Source organism: Oncorhynchus mykiss, chromosome 25 (assembly GCF_057628025.1).
Source record: "Oncorhynchus mykiss isolate SJ-2025 chromosome 25, ASM5762802v1, whole genome shotgun sequence".
Lineage (NCBI taxonomy): Eukaryota > Metazoa > Chordata > Actinopteri > Salmoniformes > Salmonidae > Oncorhynchus > Oncorhynchus mykiss.
The window spans coordinates 60,085,106-60,110,246 of NC_143046.1; the positions used below are offsets into that span (position 1 = coordinate 60,085,106).

Below are 25,141 nucleotides of genomic sequence, written 5' to 3' on the forward strand. Positions count from 1 at the left end.
TGACAGAGAAATTCAATTTACGGACATGGCAAAATATTTCAAATAATAAATCACAGAAATGTCTTGTTTCCATCAGCTCAAATTCAAGGTTCATTACCTGGAGGAGACCTGAGCAGAAGCAGAAATGACAGCCAGCGCCACACAAACTCCCAGGAGCCAAATCCTCTCCATGTCTTCTCTGCTGTGTTGTAGTCCAGACCAACACATCATTATGGCTCCAACCTGCACCACTGTCCTGTACCAATCCCACCCATAATGCCAAATTCTGATAGGCTTGTAAGAATTTGATCATAGCATATTTTATTGCACACATTAAAAATCAACTTTTTTCAGTATCACCCACTTGGAACAAATGTTAGTTTGGCGCAAAACAACTCCCTAGCCGAGAGCTATTGTGGATGACTTATTGAGTAATATTATTCAGATGTCTCAAGGTTGTCATGATTAATTCAAATAAGTAATTAAATGGACGTGATCTTGATGTCAAGAGGGCAGCGGCTATGTGTGTAGCTTGTCAGCTTTGAGACACCAGTGGATGGAGACAAAGGCAAGACCAAACAAGGTCTCACCTTTGATTATGGAGGACCAAGCCTGCAATAATAGACTGTACAGAACAAACAATGTTAGCTTTATATTGACAATTTTATTTATTCTGCGTCTTTGGCAACATAGTCAGCGATCACATTTTAGTTACATATAAGCATCCACGGATAGCAAGACAGACTGTGTGTGTATATATATATATGCATCCCTTTCCTTTTAAATTACAATCAAAGTGCTTATAAAAGTGCATATTTACAGAGTCCTAAAAACTGATAGAAAACATGAAAATCTTTGGAATGGAAAACTGATATTAAAAAAAGGCACTGCACACAAATCAGCAGCTTAAGAAGGTACTGCTGAAAAAAATGGCACCTGCACTCCTGACCACAACGGGGCTCTGTTGTGTCAACAAACCCTAACTTTCACTAGATGCCAATCACTAGCTAGGTTTCCATCCAATTGGCCACAGATTTTCATGTGAATATTATAAAATCTGTATGAAAACAATAGGCACATTTTCTCCCCACAGATGTGTTTCCATCAAACTGACTTGTTGCGGATTACATGCTGTGCGTGATGACCTTAGTACATATAAAAATATATTTTGCGCTTAAACTCCCATGTACTGAATTTAAAAAAGTAATGGGTTTCCCATTGCATTTTCAACTCTACCGATGGTTTTGTCCAAAAACTGTTGCGTAATATAGCATAAGTACCCACTCTCGTTTTGGCACGTGTGTGCTAGCTAACAGCTGGCAGATACAGTGCGGGTATAGGCTAGCCTAGGCCTACATGATGAGATTATTATGGGTAAGATCGAGATTATTTGTCAAAACGGCAGCCAAGCATCAATCAGAATAAGACCCTCAAAATGTATTGGAAAGGAGCATCAAGCTTATCACAGTGCACTTTCACCCCTCCTGTGAAGTTCATAACTTATTACATCTGTAGCTTAATAAACTGCATGCTTTCCCGAGTCGTAGTGGGACGACCACACCACATATCATTTCGTGACCATGTTTACCATATGATTGATTGATTATTATATCAATATTAGAACACAAAAAGTGTTTCTAACACCATTTCTCGCATAATTAATTGTACCGACAAAAGTATCCCACCATGTTGAACAAAACTTGTCTGTCGAAATTTATGAAATTGTACCAACATTTCCTCTTTCCATCAACCCGGTCATTTTCATGCGTCAGGTAATTCATCCACATGAATTGGTTGGATGGAAACCTGGTTAATGACCATCTCAGCTAGTAGAAGGGTGAGTTACACTCCCTCTCCTTCAACCAGTAGTAGTGAACTGTAACTCCCGCCGAGGCTTCCCTCATACGCAGTCGTTACATCTCAAAGTGATGGTACATGCTCTCCACATATCCCAGAACCCTTTGCCAGTCTGGTCCTCCAGCCCTCAGCATCTCCTCCATGGTCTGTAAAACACAGAGGACTTCAATACGGCAGCATCTCATTCACTATTGAGTCACTATTGAGTTATGACACTAACACAGCTTCTGATTAACGGAGACTCGACTCACAAGTGATGTTGTGATTCCAACATTTTCTCCAGTCTTAAATGCCAGGCTGAGGTTCTCCCTCTATGGATAAAAGAATCAGCACCATGATTGACAGGCTAATCAATAGGTGTGTGTGCAATGCATTCAAGTGTGCTATGCATGTGTGTGTTACCCACCTTGCTGTCAGGGCTAAGGGTGCAGTAGGGAATACGTGAGGGGAGGTAGGTGTGGTACAGAGCACAGAAGGCCAGACCATCTGCCCAGCTACTGCTGAAGTTAGTGATGTCAATATTCTGTAAATAGAGTGAGCGTGGGCAGAAAAAGGGTGAAGAAAGTATCATAATGAGTGTTTACTGATTACATATGGAATGTTCCAACATTCTCTTTACCGAGCAGCCTTTCTCCTGACCCCGTTCAAAAACATCGCGTTACGGTACCTTGTAGCCCTGAGTGCGGTTCTGACACCAGCGCAGCAGAGAGTTCCTCTTGGAGCCGCCATGGCGGCGCAGCAGCAGACTGAAGCTGTCCTGAGACCTGGTCTTAGAAACCTTGTTAGGGGGCAGGTCTGTCAGGGCAGAGTTGTACTGGTTCAATGCCTCCTCCTGTATCCCTGTAAAACACACAAACGACAGTAGAATGTATTTTACCTGCTACATTAATGATCACGGGGTCGTGGTAGGAACGAACGCACTGACACGTGGTTGATTGGGGAACACAAAACACACCGGTGTGAGTGCTGGACCAGCTGCCTTGCCTTTCCAACTCTCTTCTTCCTCTGGTTTGGCTTTGGTTCTGAAGTGAGAGAACATAGAGAACATCTATTCATACGCTATTACATACTGTACCATACATTCCTTACATTTAATTGTTGTGCCTCAATATTTTAAAAACGTGAAGGCATTAGTCGATCACAAAACACATTCTAACTATTGCAATGACGCCACCTGCTGGAATAGTAATGGTTATATATTTGCAGGGTTATGAGACACAGACTAGCAGTTGGACCCCAAATTCTAAGTGGTCTACCTTGAATGTAGCCCCAACTATTGTGGCAGTATTGGACTGGGATGTTCCATTCTGTACAGTGGGAGAGTCTGAAGACACGGGTAGTCTGGAAAGGCTTCTGTGAAATCATGGAATGCCCTTTGATATTACTGGATGAACTCAACTCACACAGACACACTGATCAGAGAAGAACCATTTGTTGTTCAGCTCATCAGGGGTCAGACATGATAGCAAAGCTAACCATTGTTGAAACACTTTATTCTCAGTTTTCACCTTCAGTACCAGTAGTAAAATAAGTTAACATGGTTCTTTACAAATCAATGTCCTCAAGGGTCCCGCCTGAACATCAGTTCCATTCCAACAAGCGCTCAACCCTCCTGACAATGATTCGTCTGATTATGCAACTCTGTTTATGATTTACAAATTATCAAAAATCAGTCTGGATTTACAGTTGAAGTGGGAAGTCTACATACACTTATGTCGGCGCCATTAAAACTCATTTATCAACCACTCCACAAATTTCTTGTTAACAAACTATAGTTTTGGCAAGTCGGTTAGGACATCTACTTTGTGCATGACACAAGTCATTTTCCAAACAATTGTTTACAGACAGATTATTTCACTTATAATTCACCATATTCTAAGTCCAGTGGGTCAGAAGTTTACATACACTAAGTTGACTGTGCCTTTAAAACATCTTGGAAAATATCAGAAAATGTCATGGCTTTAGAAGCTTCTGATAGGCTAATTGACAAGATGAGTCAATTGGAGGTGTACATGTGGATGTATTTCAAGGCCGACCTTCAAACTCAGTGCCTCTTTGCTTGACATCATGGGAAAATCAAAAAAAATCAACAAAGACCTCAGGAAAAAAAAATTGTAAACCTCCACAAGTCTGGTTCATCCTTGAGAGCAATTTCCAAACACCTGAAGGTACGACGTTCATCTGTACAAACAATAGTATGCAAGTATAAACACCATGGGACCAGCAGGCCGTCATACCGCTCAGGAAGGAGACGCGTTCTGTCTCCTAGAGATTAACATACTTTGGTGCGAAAAGTGCAAATCAATCCCAGAATAACAGCAAAAGACCTTGTGAAGATGCTGGAGGAAACAGGTAAAGTATCTATATCCACAGTAAAAACAAGTCCTATATCGACTTAACCTGAAAGGCCACTCAGCAAGGAAGAAGCTACTGCTCCAAAACCGCCATAAAAAGCCAGACTACGGTTTGCAACAGCACATGGAGACAAAGATCGTACATTTACAAATGTCCTCTGGTCTGATGAAACAAAAATAGAACCGTTTGGCCATAATGACCATCGTTATGTTTGGAGGAAAAAGGGGGAGCTTGCAAGCCGAAGAACACCATCCCAACCGTGAAGCATGGGAGTGGCAGTATCATGTTGTGGGGGTGCTTTGTTGCACTTCACAAAATAGACTGCATCATGAGAAAGGAAATTGTGTGGATATATTGAAGCAACAGCTCAAGACATCAGTCAGGATGTTAAAGCTTGGTCGCAAATGGGTCTTCCAAATGGACAATGACACCAAGCATGCTTCCAAAGTTGTGGCAAAATGTCTTAAGGCCAACAACGTCAAGGTATTGGAGTGTCCATCACAAAGCCCGGACCTCAATCCTACTGAAGATTTGTGGGAAGAACTGAAAAAGCATGTGCGAGCAAGGAGGCCTTACAAACCTGACTCAGTTACGCCAGCTCTGTCAGGAGGAATGGGCCAAAATTCACCCAACTTATTGTGGGAAGCTTGTGGAAGGCTACCCAAATCGTTTGACCCAAGTTACACAATTAAAGGCAGTGCTACCAAATACTAATTGAGGGTATGTAAACTTCTGACCCACTGGGATGTGATGAAAGAAATAAAAGCTGAAATAGATCTCTATTATTCTGACATTTCACATTCTTAAAATAAAGTGGTGATCCTAAAAACTGAGTTTAAATGTATTTGGCTAAGGTGCATGTAAACTTCCGACTTCAACTGTAGCTAGAATAGCCAGCTATATAAAATCATGGACATTAACATTCATTTAAGTTCATGTATAGTTGAAATCCTTCAAACAGGTAGTCATCCTGGTACTCACCTTGACCTCTCCTGTGCGAGCATCCATCGCGTCTCCCTCACATCACACCCCTCCTCTGCACTCCTCTCCTCATTGGTCACCTTCATCAAGTACCGGTTGGCCACGACCTTAGTGTCCGTCCTAGCCTCTTCCACAACCACATTCTTATTCACTTCTTCCTGGCTCCTCTTCCCCATCTCTTCATCTCCTCCTTTGCCCACCCTGCCGATTCCCCTCTCCCTGCCCCGGTGGCTTCCCTCCTGGGGCTCAGGTGTGCTGATCTCCCCAGTGGTACTCTCCTTGCCCTGGGTCTTGGCCTGTCCTGGCCCCTGGTTCTGGGTGAGGTGGGCCAGTCTCTGCCTGCTCTCCTTCAGCTCTCCTCGCAGGATGACCAGCTGCCCATCAGTCTCTTCCCATCTCTGCTGGGCAGCCGCCAGCTCTCGCTCTGTATCCTTCTGAGCCGTTCTGAGCACGCACAGTTCCTCTTCGCCCTCAGCCCTCAGCCGGTCGGCCACCGCTACTGCCACCTGCAGGTCAGACTGGAACTGCTGCCACTCCCCTCTCTCAGTCTGCAGAAAGGAAGACAGTGACAATTATCTACTATGAAGAACAATCCATAGGCCAAAAGTATGTTAACACCTGCTCATCGAACATCTTATTCCTAAATCATGGGCATTAATATGGAGTCCCCTTTTTGCTGCTCTAACAGCCTCCACTCTTCTGGGAAGGCCTTCCACTAGACGTTGGAACATTGCTGTGGGGACTTGCTTCCAGTCACCCACAAGAGAGTTAGTGAGGTCTGGTTCACACTCTGCGTTCCAATTCATCCCAAAGGTGTTCGATGGGGTTGAGGTCAGTGCTCCGGCTGGCCAGTCAAGTTCTTCTATTCCGATCTCGACCAACCACTTCTGTATGGACCTCGCTTTGTGCACGGGGCATTGTAATGCTGGAACAGGAAAGGGCCTTCCTCAAAATGTTGCCACAAAGTTGGAAGCACAGAATTGTTATTCTATGCTGTAGCGATAAAATTTCCCTCCATCTGAGTGAACTACTCACAACATTTTATGCACTGCTAGCTAGCTTTAATTACTAGATTAATTATCTGATTGGGTGGACAAGATGTCAGTTCACCCTGCAAGAGCTCTAATAAGTTGGAGGACACCCTCTGGAAGTTGTCATCATTACTGTGTAAGTCTATGGAAGGGGATGAGAATGATGAGCCTCCTAGGTTTTGCATTAAGGTCAATGTACCCAGAAGAGGACAGAATCTAGCTGTCCACCAGCTACACCATGGTGCTACCCTACAGAGTGCTGCTGAGGCTACTGTAGACCTTCTTTGCAAAACTGTGTTTTAACCAATTATTTGGTGACGTGAATATATTTAGTATAGTTTTAACTAAAAAAGGACAACTCCCCTTCCTCATCTGAACAGTGGAAGCTCCTACATATAGTACCAGACAAAAGTCCATGGTAGGGCAAGAACAGCTCAAATAAGCAAAGAGAAACAACAGTCCATCATTACCTTAAGACATGAAGGTCAATCAATTCAAAACATTTCAAGAACTTTTAAAGTGCAGTCACAAAAACCATCAAGTGCTATGATGAAACTGGCTCTCATGAGGACAGGAAAGGAAGACCCAGCATTACCTCTGCTGCAGAGTTCATTAGAGTTAACTGCAACCCAAATAAATGCTTCACAGTTCAAGTAACAGACATCTCTACATCAACTGTTCAAAGACAGTGAATCAGGCCTTCATGGTCAAATTGCTGCAAAGAAACCACTACTAAATAACACCACTAAGATGAAGAGACTTACTTCGGTCAAGAAACACGCGCAATGGACATTAGACCGGTGGAAATCTGTCCTTTGGTCTGATGAGTTCAATATATACATACACCCACTTGAAATATACATACACCCACTTGAAACATACATACATACATACATACATACATACATACATACATACACCCACTTGAAACATACATACATACATACATACATACACCCACTTGAAACATACATACATACATACATACATACATACATACATACATACACCCACTTGAAACATACATACATACATACACCCACTTGAAACATACATACACCCACTTGAAACATACATACATACATACATACATACACCCACTTGAAACATACATACACCCACTTGAAACATACATACATACATACATACATACACCCACTTGAAACATACATACACCCACTTGAAACATACATACATACATACATACATACACCCACTTGAAACATACATACACCCACTTGAAACATACATACATACATACATACACCCACTTGAAACATACATACACCCACTTGAAACATACATACATACATACATACATACACCCACTTGAAACATACATACACCCACTTGAAACATACATACATACATACATACATACACCCACTTGAAACATACATACACCCACTTGAAACATACATACATACATACATACACCCACTTGAAACATACATACACCCACTTGAAACATACATACATACATACATACACCCACTTGAAACATACATACATACACCCACTTGAAACATACATACACCCACTTGAAACATACATACACCCACTTGAAACATACATACATACATACATACACCCACTTGAAACATACATACACCCACTTGAAACATACATACATACATACATACATACACCCACTTGAAACATACATACATACATACATACATACATACATACACCCACTTGAAGTCAGAAGTTTACATACACCCACTTGAAGTCAGACGTTTACATACATACACAAAAATAGAACTGTTTGGCCATAATGACCATCGTTATATTTGGAGGAAAAATGGGAGGCTTGCAAGCCAAAGAACACCATCCCAACCGTGAAGCACGGGGGTGGCAGCATCATGCTGTGGGGGTGCTTTGCTGGAGAGATTGGTGCACTTCACAAAATAGATAACATGAGAAAGGAAAATTATGTGGATATATTGAAGCAACATCTCAAGACATCAGTTAAAGCTTGGTCGCAAATGGGGTCTTCCAAAATAGACAATGACCCCAAGCATACTTCCAAAGTTGTGGCAAAATGTCTTAAGGCCAACAAAGTCAAGGTATTGGAGTGTCCATCAAAAAGACCTGACCTCAAACCCTTAGAAAATTTGTGGGCAGAACTGAAAACCTGACTCATTTACACCAGCTCTGTCAGGAGGAATGGGACAAAATTCACCCAACTTATTGCGGGAAGCTTGTGGAAGGCTACCCGAAACATTTGACCCAAATTAAATAACATAAAGGCAATGCTACCAAATAATAATTGAGTGTATATGAACTTCTGACCCACTGGGAATGTGATGAAATAAATAAATTCTCTACTATTATTTTGACATTTCACATTCTTATAATAAAGTGGTGATCCTAATTGACCTAAAGCAGGGAATTTTTACTAGGATTAAATGTCAGGAATTGTGAAAAAAAACAGTTGAAATGTATTTGACTAAGGTGTATGTAAACTTCCGACTTCAACTGTGTGTGTGTGTGTGTGTGTGTGTGTGTGTGTGTGTGTGTGTGTGTGTGTGTGTGTGTGTGTATATATATATATATATATCCTCCTAATGTGTCGCTTCAAGACCAGATTGATCTCAGTTTGTCAGAGTAGCCACTCATTTAGGTGGTATTAAAAAAAGATTCAGCTAATGTCTCCTGTCATGTAAATTACGTAGAATTGCATGAAATGCATTTTTTTTTTTTATCCGATTTTTTTCTAAGACTAAAATCAAAATCCCCATGTGTGGAAATCCAAAAAACGCCTCTGCTGAACTGTAGCCTACGCCACATTGCCAAAGATTTCTTAATCAGGCCCCGTCTGCCAGCATCACATCATACACAGCACCTCTAGAGACTATGCGATTTAAATGATTAAATGTCCATTTGGCCTTCATAAACTAACAGCTGGATGGGATGAGACGGAGGCAAGTCTTAGCATGTTTAGAGGAGTGGATCTAGCGAATCAAATGAGCCACATCGAGACCTGTGCAAACGCATTGCTGTAAACAGCCCTGGCCCCATTCAGGTGCACTGGCTCAGATCCACTAGCCTGGAATGTGTCAGTTGTTTACTGCCCTTACTCCAAAGGGGCTATGATTCACTGAGGTTATTGCTGAATTTCTAATGAATCACACAAGTTGAACACAGGGAGAAGAAATCATACCACAGCAATGCAGCAGGCTATTACATACCGTAAACTCACGAGAAAGGGTGGATAGAAAAGATACCAATACCAGATTGTGCGTCGCAAAGTGGCTTTGTCAACTAACATGCTAACCAAACTGACCGCGCTGCGTGAAGCAAGCATAGCAAAATAAACCAAACACGACCTAACTGCTTAAACGAGTATGCGTAGCCAAGCGTTAAAATAGAACGGATCTCTATGCGAAGGAGATGTGTCGTGCTGCATGAGGAAAATGGTGGGTACACCAGATACTGGCTGGTTCTGATCCACGACTATACTTTTTTTATTTTAAGGTATCTGACCAACGGATGCAAATCTGTAATCCCAGTCATGTGAAATACGGTGTATTCGGAAAATATTCAGACCTCTTGACTTTTTCCACATTTTATTACATTACAGCCTTATCATACAGTGCCTTGCGAAAGTATTCGGCCCCCTTGAACTTTGCGACCTTTTGCCACATTTCAGGCTTCAAACATAAAGATATAAAACTATTTTTTTGAGAAGAATCAACAACAAGTGGGACACAATCATGAAGTGGAACGACATTTATTGGATATTTCAAACTTTTTTAACAAATCAAAAACTGAAAAATTGGGCGTGCAAAATTATTCAGCCCCTTTACTTTCAGTGCAGCAAACTCTCTCCAGAAGTTCAGTGAGGATCTCTGAATGATCCAATGTTGACCTAAATGACTAATGATGATAAATACAATCCACCTGTGTGTAATCAAGTCTCTGTATAAATGCACCTGCACTGTGATAGTCTCAGAGGTCCGTTAAAAGCGCAGAGAGCATCATGAAGAACAAGGAACACACCAGGCAGGTCCGAGATACTGTTGTGAAGAAGTTTAAAGCTGGATTTGGATACAAAAAGATTTCCCAAGCTTTAAACATCCCAAGGAGCACTGTGCAAGCGATAATATTGAAATGGAAGGAGTATCAGACCACTGCAAATCTACCAAGACCTGGCCGTCCCTCTAAACTTTCAGCTCATACAAGGAGAAGACTGATCAGAGATGCAGCCAAGAGGCCCATGATCGCTCTGGATGAACTGCAGAGATCTACACCTGAGGTGGGAGACTCTGTCCATAGGACAACAATCAGTCGTATATTGCACAAATCTGGCCTTTATGGAAGAGTGGCAAGAAGAAAGCCATTTCTTAAAGATATCCATAAAAAGTGTCGTTTAAAGTTTGCCACAAGCCACCTGGGAGACACACCAAACATGTGGAAGAAGGTGCTCTGGTCAGATGAAACCAAAATTGAACTTTTTGGCAACAATGCAAAACGTTATGTTTGGCGTAAAAGCAACACAGCTGAACACACCATCCCCACTGTCAAACATGGTGGTGGCAGCATCATGGTTTGGGCCTGCTTTTCTTCAGCAGGGACAGGGAAGATGGTTAAAATTGATGGGAAGATGGATGGAGCCAAATACAGGACCATTCTGGAAGAAAACCTGATGGAGTCTGCAAAAGACCTGAGACTGGGACGGAGATTTGTCTTCCAACAAGACAATGATCCAAAACATAAAGCAAAATCTACAATGGAATGGTTCAAAAATAAACATATCCAGGTGTTAGAATGGCCAAGTCAAAGTCCAGACCTGAATCCAATCGAGAATCTGTGGAAAGAACTGAAAACTGCTGTTCACAAATGCTCTCCATCCAACCTCACTGAGCTCGAGCTGTTTTGCAAGGAGGAATGGAAAAACATTTCAGTCTCTCAATGTGCAAAACTGATAGACATACCCCAAGCGACTTACAGCTGTAATCGCAGCAAAAGGTGGCGCTACAAAGTATTAACTTAAGGGGGCTGAATAATTTTGCACGCCCAATTTTTCCGTTTTTGTTTTGTTAAAAAAGTTTGAAATATCCAATAAATGTCGTTCCACTTCATGATTGTGTCCCACTTGTTGTTGATTCTTCACAAAAAAATACAGTTTTATATCTTTATGTTTGAAGCCTGAAATGTGGCAAAAGGTCGCAAAGTTCAAGGGGGCCGAATACTTTCGCAAGGCACTGTAAAACTGATTAAAATTGTTTTCCCTCAATCTACACACAATACCCCATAATGACAAAGCAAAAACAGATTGTTTGGCAAATGTACAAAAATAAAAACAGAACCCTTTGCGACACGACTCAAAATTGAGCTCAGGTGCATCCTGTTTCCATTGATCATCCTTGAGATGTTCCTACAACTTGATTGGAGTCCACCTGTGGTACATTCAATTGATTCGACATGATGAAAGGCATACATACCTGTATAAGGGCCTACAGTTGACAGTGCATGTCAGAGGAAAAACCAAGCCATGAGGTTGAAGGAATTGTCCGTTGGCCACCGAGACAGGATTGTGTCGAGGTACAGATCTGGGGATGGGTACTAAAACATTTCTGCAGCTTTAAAAAAGGTACCCCAAGAAGACAGTGGCTTCCATCATTCTTAAAATGGAAGAACTTTGGAATCACCAAGACTATTACTAGAGCTGTCCGTCCGGCCAAACTGAGCAATCGGGGGAGAAGAGCCTTGGTCAGGGAGGTTGACCAAGAACCCGATGGTCACTGATAGAGGATGGGAGAACATTCCAGAAGGACAACCATCTCTGCAGCACTCCACCAAATCAGTCCTTTATGGTAGAGTGGCCAGACAAAGGCCAATCCTCAGTAAAAGGCACATGACAGCCCGCTTGGAGTTGGCCAAAAGGCACCTAAAGGACTCTCAGACCATGAGAAACAAGATTCTCTGGTCTGATGAAACCAAGATTTAACTTTTTGGCCTGGTGCCTAGCGTCACATCTGGAGGAAACCTGGCACCATCCCTAGAGTTAAGCATGGTTGTGGCAGCATCATGCTGTGGGGATGTTTTTCAGCGGCAGGTACTGGGAGACTAGTCAGGATCGAGGGAAATATGAACGGAGCAAAGTATAGAGAAATCCTTGATTTAAAACCTGCTCCAGAGCACTCAGGACCTCACTGTGGCGAATGTTCTCCATCCAACATTACCACGAACCTAAGCACACAGCCAGGCCAACGCAGGAGTTGCTTCGGGACAAGTCTCGGAATGTCATTGTGTGGCCCAGCCACCTGGACTTGAACCCTGATCGAAGATCTCTGGAGAGACCTGAAAATAGCTGTGCAGCGACGCTCCCATCCAACCTGACAGAGCATGAGAGGATCTGCTGAGAAAAATGGGAGACTCCCCAAATACAGGTGTGCCAAGCTTGTGGCGTCATACCTAAGAATACTTAAGTCTGTAATCGCTGCTAAGGGTGCTTCAACAAAGTACTGAGTAAAAGGCTCTGAATACTTAAGCAAATGTGATGTTTTTTAAATTTGTAATACATTTGCAAAAAATGTCTCATTATGGGGTATTGCTTGTAGATTGATGGGGAACATTCTAAAGTGGAAAAAGTCAAGGGGTCTGAAGGCACCGTACATATTAGGACCTAATGACTATTTCAATTGACTGATTTCCTTTAAATCTTTGAAATTGGTGCATGTTGTGTTTATATCTTTTGTTAGGCGTAATACAGATGGTTCACAGTTGGTTTTGCTATTTTAACTTGCGTGTCACGAACGTGTCCGGTGGGGATAGACAAAAAAAATTATAAATCGTCGGATGCAAGCGTGGAGACGGTTTAGTCCGCGTGTTACCTCACTTGCACTGATATTATAAAGAACTGCACCGACGGAACGTACCAGTAAACTTCCGCCATGTTTTCTTCACATATTATTTTCTATTGAGTGCAAATGCAGGAGAGGAGACCAGGTGAGAACGCCACTATCGACAAACATACACCCCGAGAGCATGCCCTAGCTCTGGACATGCACAAACACTGCCCTGTGGATAAAAGGTAGAAATAAAACACAGGCTCTCAAGCAGAGTTGCTGAGCCAAAAGGTAAAATGATAAGGACCACTGAGAAAATCTGTTGAGAGCAGCCGAAATACAGCACTATCCAGTTACAAAACATGCAACAGCACATAAAGTAACATGCACAGATGGAATCAGTGCAGAATAGGTGTGAGAGCATTGCAATGTGACCCCGCAGAGAAATGTGGGAGTGTGGAGGAGTGGAGGGGTTGCCTTGTTTGGTAATTAAATGAAGAATGGATAGAGACGCGGAGGAGGAGAGACTGGAGCCAGCTCGTTTCCTCATCTGACCGGCGACTCTAGACCACAGCTGGGGTCTATTATGTCGTCATTGGACACACACACACACACACGAGAGCATATTCTCTTTCACTCACACACCTCTCCTTGGTCATTTCTCTTCCAACACAACCAAAGTGAAGTTCACCGCTCTCTCTAACACAGTAAACTTTAGACCACTGAACCCCTTCTTACATTCTTTGATTCAAAGCCTCAGAGTTTAAACTGCCTTATGGCAGCAGACACAAAGTGATTTTTATTAGTACACATGATGCAACTCATAATGCCAGATGGGAGACAAGAACACAATGGGAAACCATTAGACTAAACCACCCCGTCCTTTAGTAGCCTCTGATCTGCATCCTGCCTGTACAGCTAACTAAGTGTCAGTGTGTCCAAATAGGGCACGTCTTAGACGGGAAACAGGAGGGGGCACTCCTCACACACAGAGAGATAACACTGTTGATTCTCCCTTAGACACACACATACTCCCTCTCGGGAATCCCTAGTGACACATGCCGCATAGTCTCTCCAGGACGGTTGTTGTTATTCCAGTTGTGTGTCTATCTCAGCTGGTGTATGTGTGAGAGAGACAGAGAGAACCATCCGTCTGTCCCCAAGCCTCCGTTCACTTCCACACCCAGACCCCCTAATGCATACTTGAGTCTGTGTCCCCACTCGCCGTGGGTTTTCTGCAACTTTCCACACTCACTTGGGTGTATTGAACAACCAGTTCCCATACACTCTGATACTCATTAAGAGACCAACTCAGTTCAACAGCAGTCCCTACAAGGCCTGTGGATACACTCACCCACACTAGACACATCTAGATCAAAGACAGTGCTTCTACCCCCCCACAGGATATCTAACTTCTCCCCAACCGCAACCATTTATTCTGCATTGCAAATTTGACCCACAACCTTCATTTGGCATGTAAACATATTCAACCTCAGTTTCAGAGCCAAAACCAGCTCAATCCTGGAAATCTGCAGCACTGTCCAACTGGAACTGATCCCAGAGCAGATCTGAGAGCTATTTAATCCACGGGAAAAGATCAGCCCACATACCCAACCACATGGACAGGCGCAATAGACAGGGAAAGAGACCGGGTGGATGAACGGGACATTGGTTTGGTGAGAAGGAGGAGTGGACGCAAAGGACAGGAAAGAGGGGCTAGACAGGGAAGACGAAGGGCAGAGGTGGGATCAGGAGGGAGCAACAGTTGAGTGGTCGTTTGAGTGTCTGAGGGAGGGGGGGAGGGGTGGTGAGAAGAGCCTCGAGAGCACAGGAGCAAGAGAGCGCGAGATACCGGCGCGGGAGCAAGAGAGCGCGGCGCGGGAGCAAGACAGAGTATGCGGGAGCAAGAGAGCGCGGCACGGGAGCAAGACAGAGCGGCGCGGGAGCGCGGAAGCAGGAGAGCACGGCACGGGAAAGTGAGAGGGAGCGAGCGAGCGGCAAGGGAGAGGGAGCGAGCGAGCGGCAAGGGAGAGGGAGCGAGCGAGCGGCAAGGGAGAGCGAGAGCGAGCGAGCGGCACGGAAGAGGGAGCGAGCGAGCGGCACGGAAGAGGGAGCGGGAGAGCGAGCGGCACGGAAGAGGGAGCGGGAGAGCGAGCGGCACGGGAGAGGGAGCGGGAGAGCGAGCGGCACGACGGGAGAGCGAGCGGCACGGGAGAGCGAGCGGCACGGGAAAGCGAGCGGCACGGGAGAGCGAGAGAGAGCGGCACGGGGGAGAGAGCAGGAAAGCGAGAGAAAAGCCAACTGACATTTACTCCTGAGGTACTGACCTGGTGCACCCTCTACAACTACTGTGATTATTATTTCACCCTGCTGGTCATCTATGAACGTTTGTTCTTCAAAATGTTCAATCTGGCTTTAATGGCCATGTAGTCCTATAATCTCCACCCGACACAGCCAGAAGAGGAGTTGTTCCTAGCCACCATGCTTCTACGTCTGCATTGCTTGCTGGCTTCTGGTTAACACTGACATCTGCTGATGTAAAAATGGCTTGTATTTGATTTGATTCGATAGTGTTTACCATTATTTTCTATTACTAAATCATCTCTGTACCTCACACATACAATTATCAGTCGATCAGTGAATTTCAAACACAGATTCAACCACAAAGACCAGGGAGGTTTTCCAATGCCTCGCAAAGAAAAGCACACATTGGTAGATGGGGTAAAAAAAAAAAAATAGACAATGAATATCCCTTTGAGCATGGTGAAGTTATTAACTACACTGTGGATGGTGTATCAATACACCCAGTCACTACAAAGATACAGGCGTCCTTCCTAACTCAGTTGCCCGAAAGGAAGGAAACCACTCAGGGATTTTACTATGAGGCCAATGGTGACTTTAAAACAGTTACAGAGTTTAATGGCTGTGATAGGAGAAAACTGAGGATGGATCAACAACATTGTAGTAACTCCACAATACTAACCTAATTGACAGAGTAAAATATTCCAAAACATGCATCCTGTTTGAATTAAGCACTAAAGTAAAACTGCAAAAAAATGTGGCAAAGAATACAAAGCGTTATCTTCGGGGAAAATCCAACACAGCACTGAGTACCACTAAATATTTCCTAGTATGGTTGTGGCTACATCATGTTATGGGTATGCTTGTCACCGGGAAGAGAGTTTTTTTTAGGGTAAAAACAAAGCTAAGAGCTAAGCACATTCAAATTTCTGGAGGAGTGTGCTTTTCAACAGACACTGGGAGACAAATTCACCTTTCAGCAGGTGAAAATAACGTAAAACAGGAACCAGGGGTACTTGTGAAGACTCACGAGACCATAGGCGTACTGGTAAAATGCACAGTGGGGTACTTCAGGGGTACTCCATGCAGAGCAAAAATGTAATTGGTGGTACATTAACCAAGAGCATTTAGGAACCACTGACCTAAAACAAGGCCAAATATACACTGGAGTTGCTTATCAAGACAACATTAAAATGTTCCCGAGTGGCCTAGTTAGTTTTGACTTGATTCGGCTTGATAATCTATGGCAAGACATGAAAATAAATGGATGTCTAGCAATGATCTATTTTTTTTATAAATGTGAAAATGCAATCCAGGTGTGCAAAGCACTTACTCAGAAAGACTCACAGCTGGAATCGCTGCCAAAGGTGAGCCTAACATGTATTGACTCAGGGGTGTGAATACTTATGTATATCAGATATTTCTGCATTTCATTAAATTTTCTAAAATGTCTAAAAACATGTTGTCACTTTGTCCTTATCGGGTATTATGAGTAGATGAGCAAGAAAATCAATTAAATCAATTTTGAATTCAGGCTGTAACACTACTAAATGTGGACTAAGCCAAGGGTTATGAACACTTTCTGAAGGCACTGTATGTATATACAGTATGTACAGTTTGTGTGTGTGTTTGTGCATAAAAGGGAGATCAAGATTATCTTAGAGCATTTTCTCCTTGACTCCTCAGGATCTCAGGAGGGGTCTAGGACAGGAAGAGGCCATTTAGCAGGACTGCGTCTCCCAGAGGCCCTTGCTCTGTTCTATTTCTGGGTGGAGATGACAGGATGTCTTTTGTTGTTATCTCCTGAGCTAAGAGGTTACATGCGGTAAACCCCAGTTGCAACCTCTGCCTCTGGGATTGTGTAATTTCCTGTTTGTTTCTAAATTTATCCACCAAAAACTCCCCCCAATACACCTCTCCACGTACAATGAACAAAAATACAGTTGAAGTCGGAAGTTTACATACACTTAAGTTGGAGTCACTCGTCTTTCAACCACTCCACACATTTCTTGTTAACAAGCTATAGTTTGGCAAGTCGTTTAGGACATCTACTTTGTGCATGACAAGTCATTTTTCCAACAATTGTTTACAGAGATTATTTCACGAATTCACTGTATCACAATTCCAGTGGGTCAGAAGTTTACATACATTAAGTTGACTGTGCCTTTAAACAGCTTGAAAAATTCCAGAAAAGTATGTCATGGCTTTAGAAGCTTCTGATTGGCTAATTGACATCATGAGTCAATTGGAGGTGTACATGTGAATGTATTTCAAGGCCGACCTTCAAACTCTGTGCCTCTTTACTTGAGATCATGGGAAAATCCAAAGAAATCAGCCAAGACCTCAGAAAAGTAATTGTAGACCTCCACAAGTCTGGTTCATCCTTGGGAGAAATTTCCAAACGCCTGAAGGTACCACGTTCATCTGTACAAACAATAGTACGCAAGTATAAACACCATGGGACCAACAGAGCCATCACACCGCTCAGGAAGGAGAAGAGTTCTGTCTCCTAGAGATGAACATACTTTGGTGCGAAAAGTGCAAATCAATCCCAGAACAACAGAAAAGGACCTTGTGAAGATGCTGGATGAAACAGGTACAAACGTATCTATATCCACAGTAAAACAAGTCCTATATCAACATAACCTGAACGGCCGCTCAGCAAGAAAGAAGCCACTCCAAAACTGCCATAAAAAAGCCAGACTACGGTTCGCAACTGCACATGGGGACAAAGATTGTACTTTTTGGAGAAATGTCCTCTGGTCTGATGAAACAAAATAAAAAACTGTTTGGCCATAATGACCAGGAAAACTGACCTAAGACAAGACATTTTTACTAGGATTAAATGTTAAGAGTTGTGAAAAACTGAGTTTAAATGTATTTGGCTAAGGTGTATGTAAACTTCCGACTTCAGCTGTAAATGCAAAATGTTAAGTGTTGGTGCCATGTTTCCTGAGTGGAAATAAAAGATCCCAGAAATGTTCAATACGCACAAAAAGCTTATTTCTCTAAAATTTTGTGCACACATTTTTTATATCCCTGTAAGTAAGCATTTATCCTTTGCCAAGATAATCCCTTCACCTTACAGGTGTGGCATATGAAGAAGCTGATTAAACAGCATGATCATTACACAGGTGCACCTTGTGTGTGGGACAATTTAAGACCACGCTAAAATGTGCAGTTTTGTCAAACACCACAATGCCACAGATGTCTCAAGTTGAGGGAGTGTGCAATTGGCATGCTGACTGCAGGAATGTCCACCAGAGTTGTTGCCAGAAAATGTAATGTTAATTTCTCTACCATAAGCCGCCTCCAATGTCATTTCAGATCATTTGGCAGTACGTCCAACCAGCCACACAACCGCAGACCACGTGTTTGGCGTTGTGTGGGCAAGCAGTTCGCTGATGTCAACGTTGTGAACAGAGTGCCCCATGGTGACGGTGGGGTTACGGTATGGGCTGGCATAAGCTACGGACAACGAACACAATTGCATTTTATTGATGGCAATTTGAATGCCCAAAAATACAGTGACAAGATCCATTGAGAGGACAATTGTGCATATCTATACGCCCAGTCATGTGAAATCCATAGATAAGGGCCTAAAGAATGAATTTATTTCAATAGACTGATTTCCTCAAATGAACTGTAAATCAGTAAAATCAATGAAATTGTTGCATGTTGCATTTATATTTTTATTCAGTATACTTAGACAAATGCTAAATAAAGAATAGTAGCTACACCTAAAACAAAGTAGTTGTCTAACCTAAAAACACACCTGAGCTTAGTACTTAGATTAAAGGAAGGGAATCTGTCATGTTCTATTGTCTGAGTTTGTAGCAATGGTGACCCTCGCTCCACATCTGTTTGTGCTTTAGCCAACTCTTCTCTGCAGTGTTCCTTTGTTGTCATGCCAAAGGTAGTCCATGGCATGACAACAATAGTTAGAAGAGTTGGCTAAAGCACAAGTCAATCTGGGACTAGGCTAAAGCTGAAGGGTTACACTATGTAGAATCTGTTTCCTGATTTGGAAACAGGTCAGTTCATTGTTTACTGGAATGTCTTGTTAATCTTTCTCACCTGCATGGTCTCCCTCAGACTCTGGACCTCTACGGTCAACTTCTGACGTTCCACTAGCAGATGCTTCAATACATCTACTAGATGGGGAGAGAGAAAAAGAAAGTGAGAGAGAGGAGAAGAGAAAAATGTGTTTGTTCAGAGGTATGAGATCATGCATTTCAGAAATATGGCATTGTGGGATTATTTTAGGCATTGCTAGAAAGAGGGTCTGTTAATGTCTACGTACAGTATGTGCTGCTCTTACCCGCGCTGCTCAGAGCAGCATACTGACTGGGGCTGAGACCCAGTGCTGTCCTACACTCCTCCACCAGTCTCTCCAGCTCTCCCTGGTTGTCTGCAGTCCTACGGACCTCCAGCATGGATGTGCTCAGTCCACTGTCCTTTTCCTTCCAGCTATGGTCAGAAGGGCTGACCGGGCCGGCTGAAAACAAGGGGCTATCCAGAGATGGAGGACTCTTGGTGTGGCTAATCATTGAGCTATTCCCCTGTGATACAGGACTCCTGGGAGTAGAGCAGGTGGGGCCTCCATTACGCCCCATCACAACCCGCCTTTCAGGCGCTGCTGCATCACTTCCTGTCTTGCCCTGCAGGGAGATAAGCCCAGGACCAATCACAGAGTAGCCTGGGCTGACAGGCAGGGAGGGTAGTAGTCTCTTCCCACTTAGGGCTGGAGCCGGAGCTGTGGCTGGGACCGGCTGGCCTGGTGTAGAGGGTGTGATCTGAGTGAGAGCAGGCAGGGTGGAGGTCACTGGAGAAGTAGGGGGGGTGTGGAACACATCCAAGTTGGGCCCTGGAGAGAATAAGAGCAACAGCACAAGTGTGAGTAAGAGACACAGCCAGACAGACAGCTAACGAGAGGGTGAGAGATTGAGTGCAGTGGTCACTGGTTGGGCATGTATCGTGTGATGGCATGCAATGCTGCCTTGATGACTAATCCAGACCGTCAACCCCCCCACAATACTCAGGCCGTCATTCTCAGGATGAATGGGCCATTGCTTGTCAGGAGACACACGTTCCTCTGCTCTGTGCTGCTGATCTATACCACCACTGACCCTAAATCCTCCTTTGTCCTTGGTTTAAACAGATATTCCCTAGGCTTAATTCATATCATTCCTGATAGAGTTCCACAATACAAGTTATGGAAAGTGATGCATCATAATCCTGTCAATCTAACCCACAGCAAATTCAGTGACTGGCCATAACTTCCCACTTCCACCGCTGACTTCTATTCACCCATTCCAAGCCATAATGTGTGTATGCGTCAGTCCGCCAGCATTAGGCTTCCCATGATTAATCCGTTGCCCTTGTGCTGAGCCGGGGAATTCTGCAGATTCATCACAGCTTGGGTAGCAAAGCCTGACAAATCGCAAGGGGACGCGAGGAGAATGACCACCGAGCAACACACACACAGGAACCAAGCCAAGATTCCTACCCCCTGACCCACACACACTCTGGAGATTGGGGAACACAAATGCAGAGATGGATCCAGTCTCTCCTCACTCCCTCGTCTCATTCCTACTCTCTATTAATGCCTCTCTCTGTCCATCCCCATTCGGTCTTTTCACCATTGACTAAAAGCTGAAATAGGTATGTGAGCATCCCTCTGGGTATGCTGTCTTTGTTCTCTGAAGGAAAAGTCAGCTGACAGCTGTTCAGCACATCAGGAGGGTTGACAGGTTAAGTAAGGAGTGTGTGTGTGTAGGGGGGGGGGCAGAGGGTACCTGTGGGTCCATGGCTGTCCTTGCTGGAGAAGTTACCCATGATGCAGTGGGAAAGTAGACAACACACCAGTGGCCCTGGCCTTTCTTGGCTCTCTGGACAGAGCTGAGGCTGCAGAGGAGACCTGCACAACAGCAATCAGTGCGATTAATCATCTCTAATATGGCACTGCGCTGTTATGTAATGTTCCACAAGGGAAATGATGCACCAATGAATAACACATTCCGCACACAGCAATTGGTGAGACACCAATCTATATTAAAAGTGATTAGAGAACTGCAATGGGAAAATATTACTTGTTTCACATGGAAAGCAGTCACTTGTATCTGACCCTCCTGCATATGCCCAGTAAGAGAGAGAGGACATGAGTGTATATCCAGACTAAACATTAGATAGACATCTTAGATAGACATCTATGTTCATTTGAATGTTGCACCACCTTCGGGGGAAAACAAAAAGTCTGCAACAAACCAAAGCACATTTTAGTGAGGGATAGAACAGATGACAATAGAATCCCACAACTCAATTGTAGTAAAACAGTGCCCGTATCATGAATTTGGTCGTCTAATCTGTCAGTGATATCTGTCCAAAGCGTGCCAGCGTTCTCAACTTTAATTATTCTCATTTGTAGCTGACTAATGACGGAGATCATTCAAACCTCAGTGGCTTTGGGCGTTTGAATTGATTCCCATGTTAAATAGACACGAAGGCCCATTTCAATATCTAAATTGGATGATTAATAGCCAAATTAAGTTGAATGCATGTAGCCCTAGAGTTACAGAACAACACCTTCCCCTAAAATGAATTTACAGGCGCAACTCAGTCGTCCCATCAAAAATACTAAAACTCAACGTTTATATTTACACAAGGGAGGAGAATAGAAAATATTTCGTTTTTCTACCAACACAAAACCCATCTCAAAGAAATTTGAAAGTTAACTGAGACACACGTCTTTCTATCCAAACTGCGACGCATTTATCAAGCTTTTTAATCAGAGAAAAAAAATCAACTGTAGGCCTACACACCCTTTAAACTTTAAGGTATAATTATTTATTTGTATCCCTTTCTTTTCCTCCTCGTGCAAATGTAATCAATCGTATCTCCTCCTCACCTACCTTCCCGCACACTGGATCTGTCCTCTTTGTCAATGCGGGGAGTGCGTACCACGAAAGAGGATGAAGTAGCCAAACGTACCAACTCCGCTTGTTCAAGGTGAAGTAGACCTATACACTTGTTTCTCCCATGAGAACCCCCAATATGTAACGTGGCGAGTATTTTGTAACAGAACTTAATGCATCTTCATCGTTATCAACTTCACCTAACTTTCCTCCATTCTGCTCTGATACAGTAAGCTCTCAGTTCTGGCCATGGCCACTAGGAGCATAATTGCGCTCTTCTATTTGTATGCAATAGTGATTTGGTCGTTCGCGAACGGATCTTTTTGGTGAACGCAGGGAAAATAATAGCATCGGTGAAAGAGCCGTTAATTTGTCTCCCTGATTTGCATACTGCTGCTACTGCTTTTTGAGCTCAAAACAACGTTTTTCTGCAGATAAATGACAAAATAATTATCGAAAGAAAGATAATTTTCACTGCAGACAATGAATAGTGGGAATGGAGAGCTGTCAATCTGGTCCACGTTGATGTTTTGTGCATTAAAAAAATGTAGTTCCTATTTTTTGCAGGCCATCTAAATTTGGCCAGGTAAAATCGTATTTGAACAACCATTTCACGATCTGACATAATGGTAGCCTACCTTTTGGGCTTTACATTAAATGTTTGTTTTTTTTTAATCATGGTTCTAGGTAGATTTTTAAAGGGAAACTTCACTGCTAGACACAATGTAGGGTGTTTTTCCAGTTTCCCTGCATAATTATGATTGATGGAGGGTGTTTCAGACAATTATGCACTACAGCTGTGTTTCAGAATTTTCGAGCAGGTAGAGTTCAATCAATGACGTCATTGGTTGATTGATCCTGCTGTCAGATCTAAAACTGAATGGTCATGTTTTGTAGCAATTATTGTGTCTGTGTTTCGCAGATTGCACGATCACGCTAGCAGAGAGTAGATATGGTTGTCCTTGTTCAATAGAGCCATAGAGTACCACGGCATGAGTCATAATACCCATAAAACCTAGCGGTCAAACAGGGAAATGGTTCCAATTGTTTTTACACCATTCAGTTTTCCCAGGGGATTTTAGAAACATAAAAAACAAGGGCTGTGATTCATGTAGACTTATGTGACGTTTTGATAACCACATAAATCTCTCTTGGACAAGGTGACTTTTATCAGTATATATTGGCTCTATTTACTCTCATATTCAAATGCTAATTAACATCAGAGTAGACATCATGCTAAACTACAAATCCCTGCAAGCTCCTGCACATCATCTCTAGCTGAAACCTTTGCTAAACAGGTATTGTCAATTAAAAGATTTGTAGCCAATTTATTCATTACTACATTTAGCTAACGTTAGATAGTTAATCCAGAGATTCTTACCTTTGCCTTGATTAGCATTTCATGTTTTGCAGGTAAATTCAAGTTACTGGTTACTAGTTACTGGAGCTATGTTATCGTGCACTGTCTCGCCGAGATTGCTAAATAATTAGCTACAAATGTTCTTTTACATGGAAACAAACAGCCCTATTTATTTGAGCCGGAATACACGGAAGAGGAGTTGCGACAGTGAGAAAAAAAAATTGCGAGACCAGCAGGCAGCGGGGGAAGCTTAGACAAGTTAGTCCAGGACTCAGGTGGGCAAATGACAAACTAGTAAGTTGTTTTGCTGTCGGTAGCTAGCTAGCAATATGACCTCTCTTTTTACAGGAGGCAGAGTTGTTCAACAGTACAATTTGGTGATACATTTGGCCATAACGGTGCTTGCTAATACCACTATAAACCAAGTTTAGCAAGCTAGCTAACAAATGAATAGAATTGACTCCATACGGTTAAAAAATTCAATGAGCATTTCACCAAACAACAACATGTCTTATTTTTATGGTGCAGATAAAACAATCTGGTAATTGAAAAAAAGTACATGAGACTTGAAAGATAAAAAGTAACATACCTTATCAAGGCTATCAACTCCCCCTTTGTTCCTGTTGTAATCCAGGTTTCTTGTCCTCCCTGTGCAGAGTCATCAGGAGCACATTCTTCTTTTTCTTCGGGCAGTAGGACACAAGAGTGTGTGTAATGGTGAAGGTAAATTCAGAGGGAAAACGATCCCTGTCCTTGGTAGTGAGTAAGGCAGGAGGCAACTCCGGCTTGTTCCTTCTGACCGTCCCCACCATGGTCATTTTTTTTAGCAGCTCCTGACCAAGAGCATATAAGGTGAAGAAATTGTCACATGTTATGTTGTGCCCCTGGAGACCTGTAGTCATTTCCAGGACCACTCGCTTCCCCTACTTCCTTTCAGGAATTCCGTCAGCAGGTTTCCCAGTGTAAACTTGCATGTTCCAGGCATAACTTGTCCTGGCATCACATACTGCCCATATCTTTATTCCATATTTAGACGGTTTGCTTGGCATATACTGTTTGAATGGGCAGCGACCAGATGCTCATCCACTGTGATGTCTGGACTTGGGTTACAGATGAGTGGCAGGCGCTCCACTCACTTGTGCCAAACCTCTCTGATCGCTGCCAGCTTGTCTTGTTGATGGCGGCCTGGTCTTGTATCACGGCTGTCAAAGCGAATCAATCGTGACAACACGTGAAATGTCTGGAGTGACATAGTGGCACCCAAAATTGACTGACACATTCTCTATCCCATAAACTGGTGGTAGATTTGTTTCTTGGATCCAAGTTGGTCATGTTCATCACTATAGTTTCGATTGACTCTGTCAGGAACAGTTCGAAGCAGCGTATCTCGTTGGCCCTGGGGTCATGCTGATAACATTTTCAGCCGACAGCAGACCTCTCCTCTCAACCGGAATATAACAATAACCTCAGCAGGGCCCTCTTCCTCATCACTGGATTGTTCCACATTGGATGTCTCTTGGTCTGGATCATATTCTGTGTTGTCTTCAACTTCTGACACTTCCTCCT

The 25,141-nt window shown here is 43.2% G+C and overlaps 1 protein-coding gene across 8 annotated transcripts; it reads right to left on the reverse strand.

The window, feature by feature from the left end:
- Positions 1–623: 623 nt before the first annotated feature.
- Positions 624–24,323, reverse strand: LOC110505391 (uncharacterized). Of its 8 annotated transcripts, none has more exons than XM_090219247.1 (11): positions 24,165–24,323; positions 21,100–21,221; positions 19,623–20,168; positions 19,379–19,452; positions 5,173–5,720; positions 3,093–3,189; positions 2,792–2,858; positions 2,504–2,676; positions 2,243–2,359; positions 2,088–2,147; positions 624–1,982 (listed from the first exon to the last, which is right to left on the reverse strand). In XM_090219247.1, the coding sequence occupies exons 2-11, from the start codon at positions 21,137–21,139 to the stop codon at positions 1,893–1,895; spliced, it is 1,812 nt and encodes a 603-aa protein (XP_090075373.1). In that variant the 5' UTR covers positions 21,140–21,221; positions 24,165–24,323; the 3' UTR covers positions 624–1,892. The 8 variants fall into 8 exon arrangements, with proteins under 8 accessions (XP_090075373.1, XP_090075369.1, XP_021440251.3 ...); XM_090219243.1 differs by having other exon boundaries at positions 19,379–19,455; positions 24,165–24,285; XM_021584576.3 differs by lacking the exon at positions 24,165–24,323 and adding an exon at positions 22,854–22,963.
- Positions 24,324–25,141: the final 818 nt, after the last annotated feature.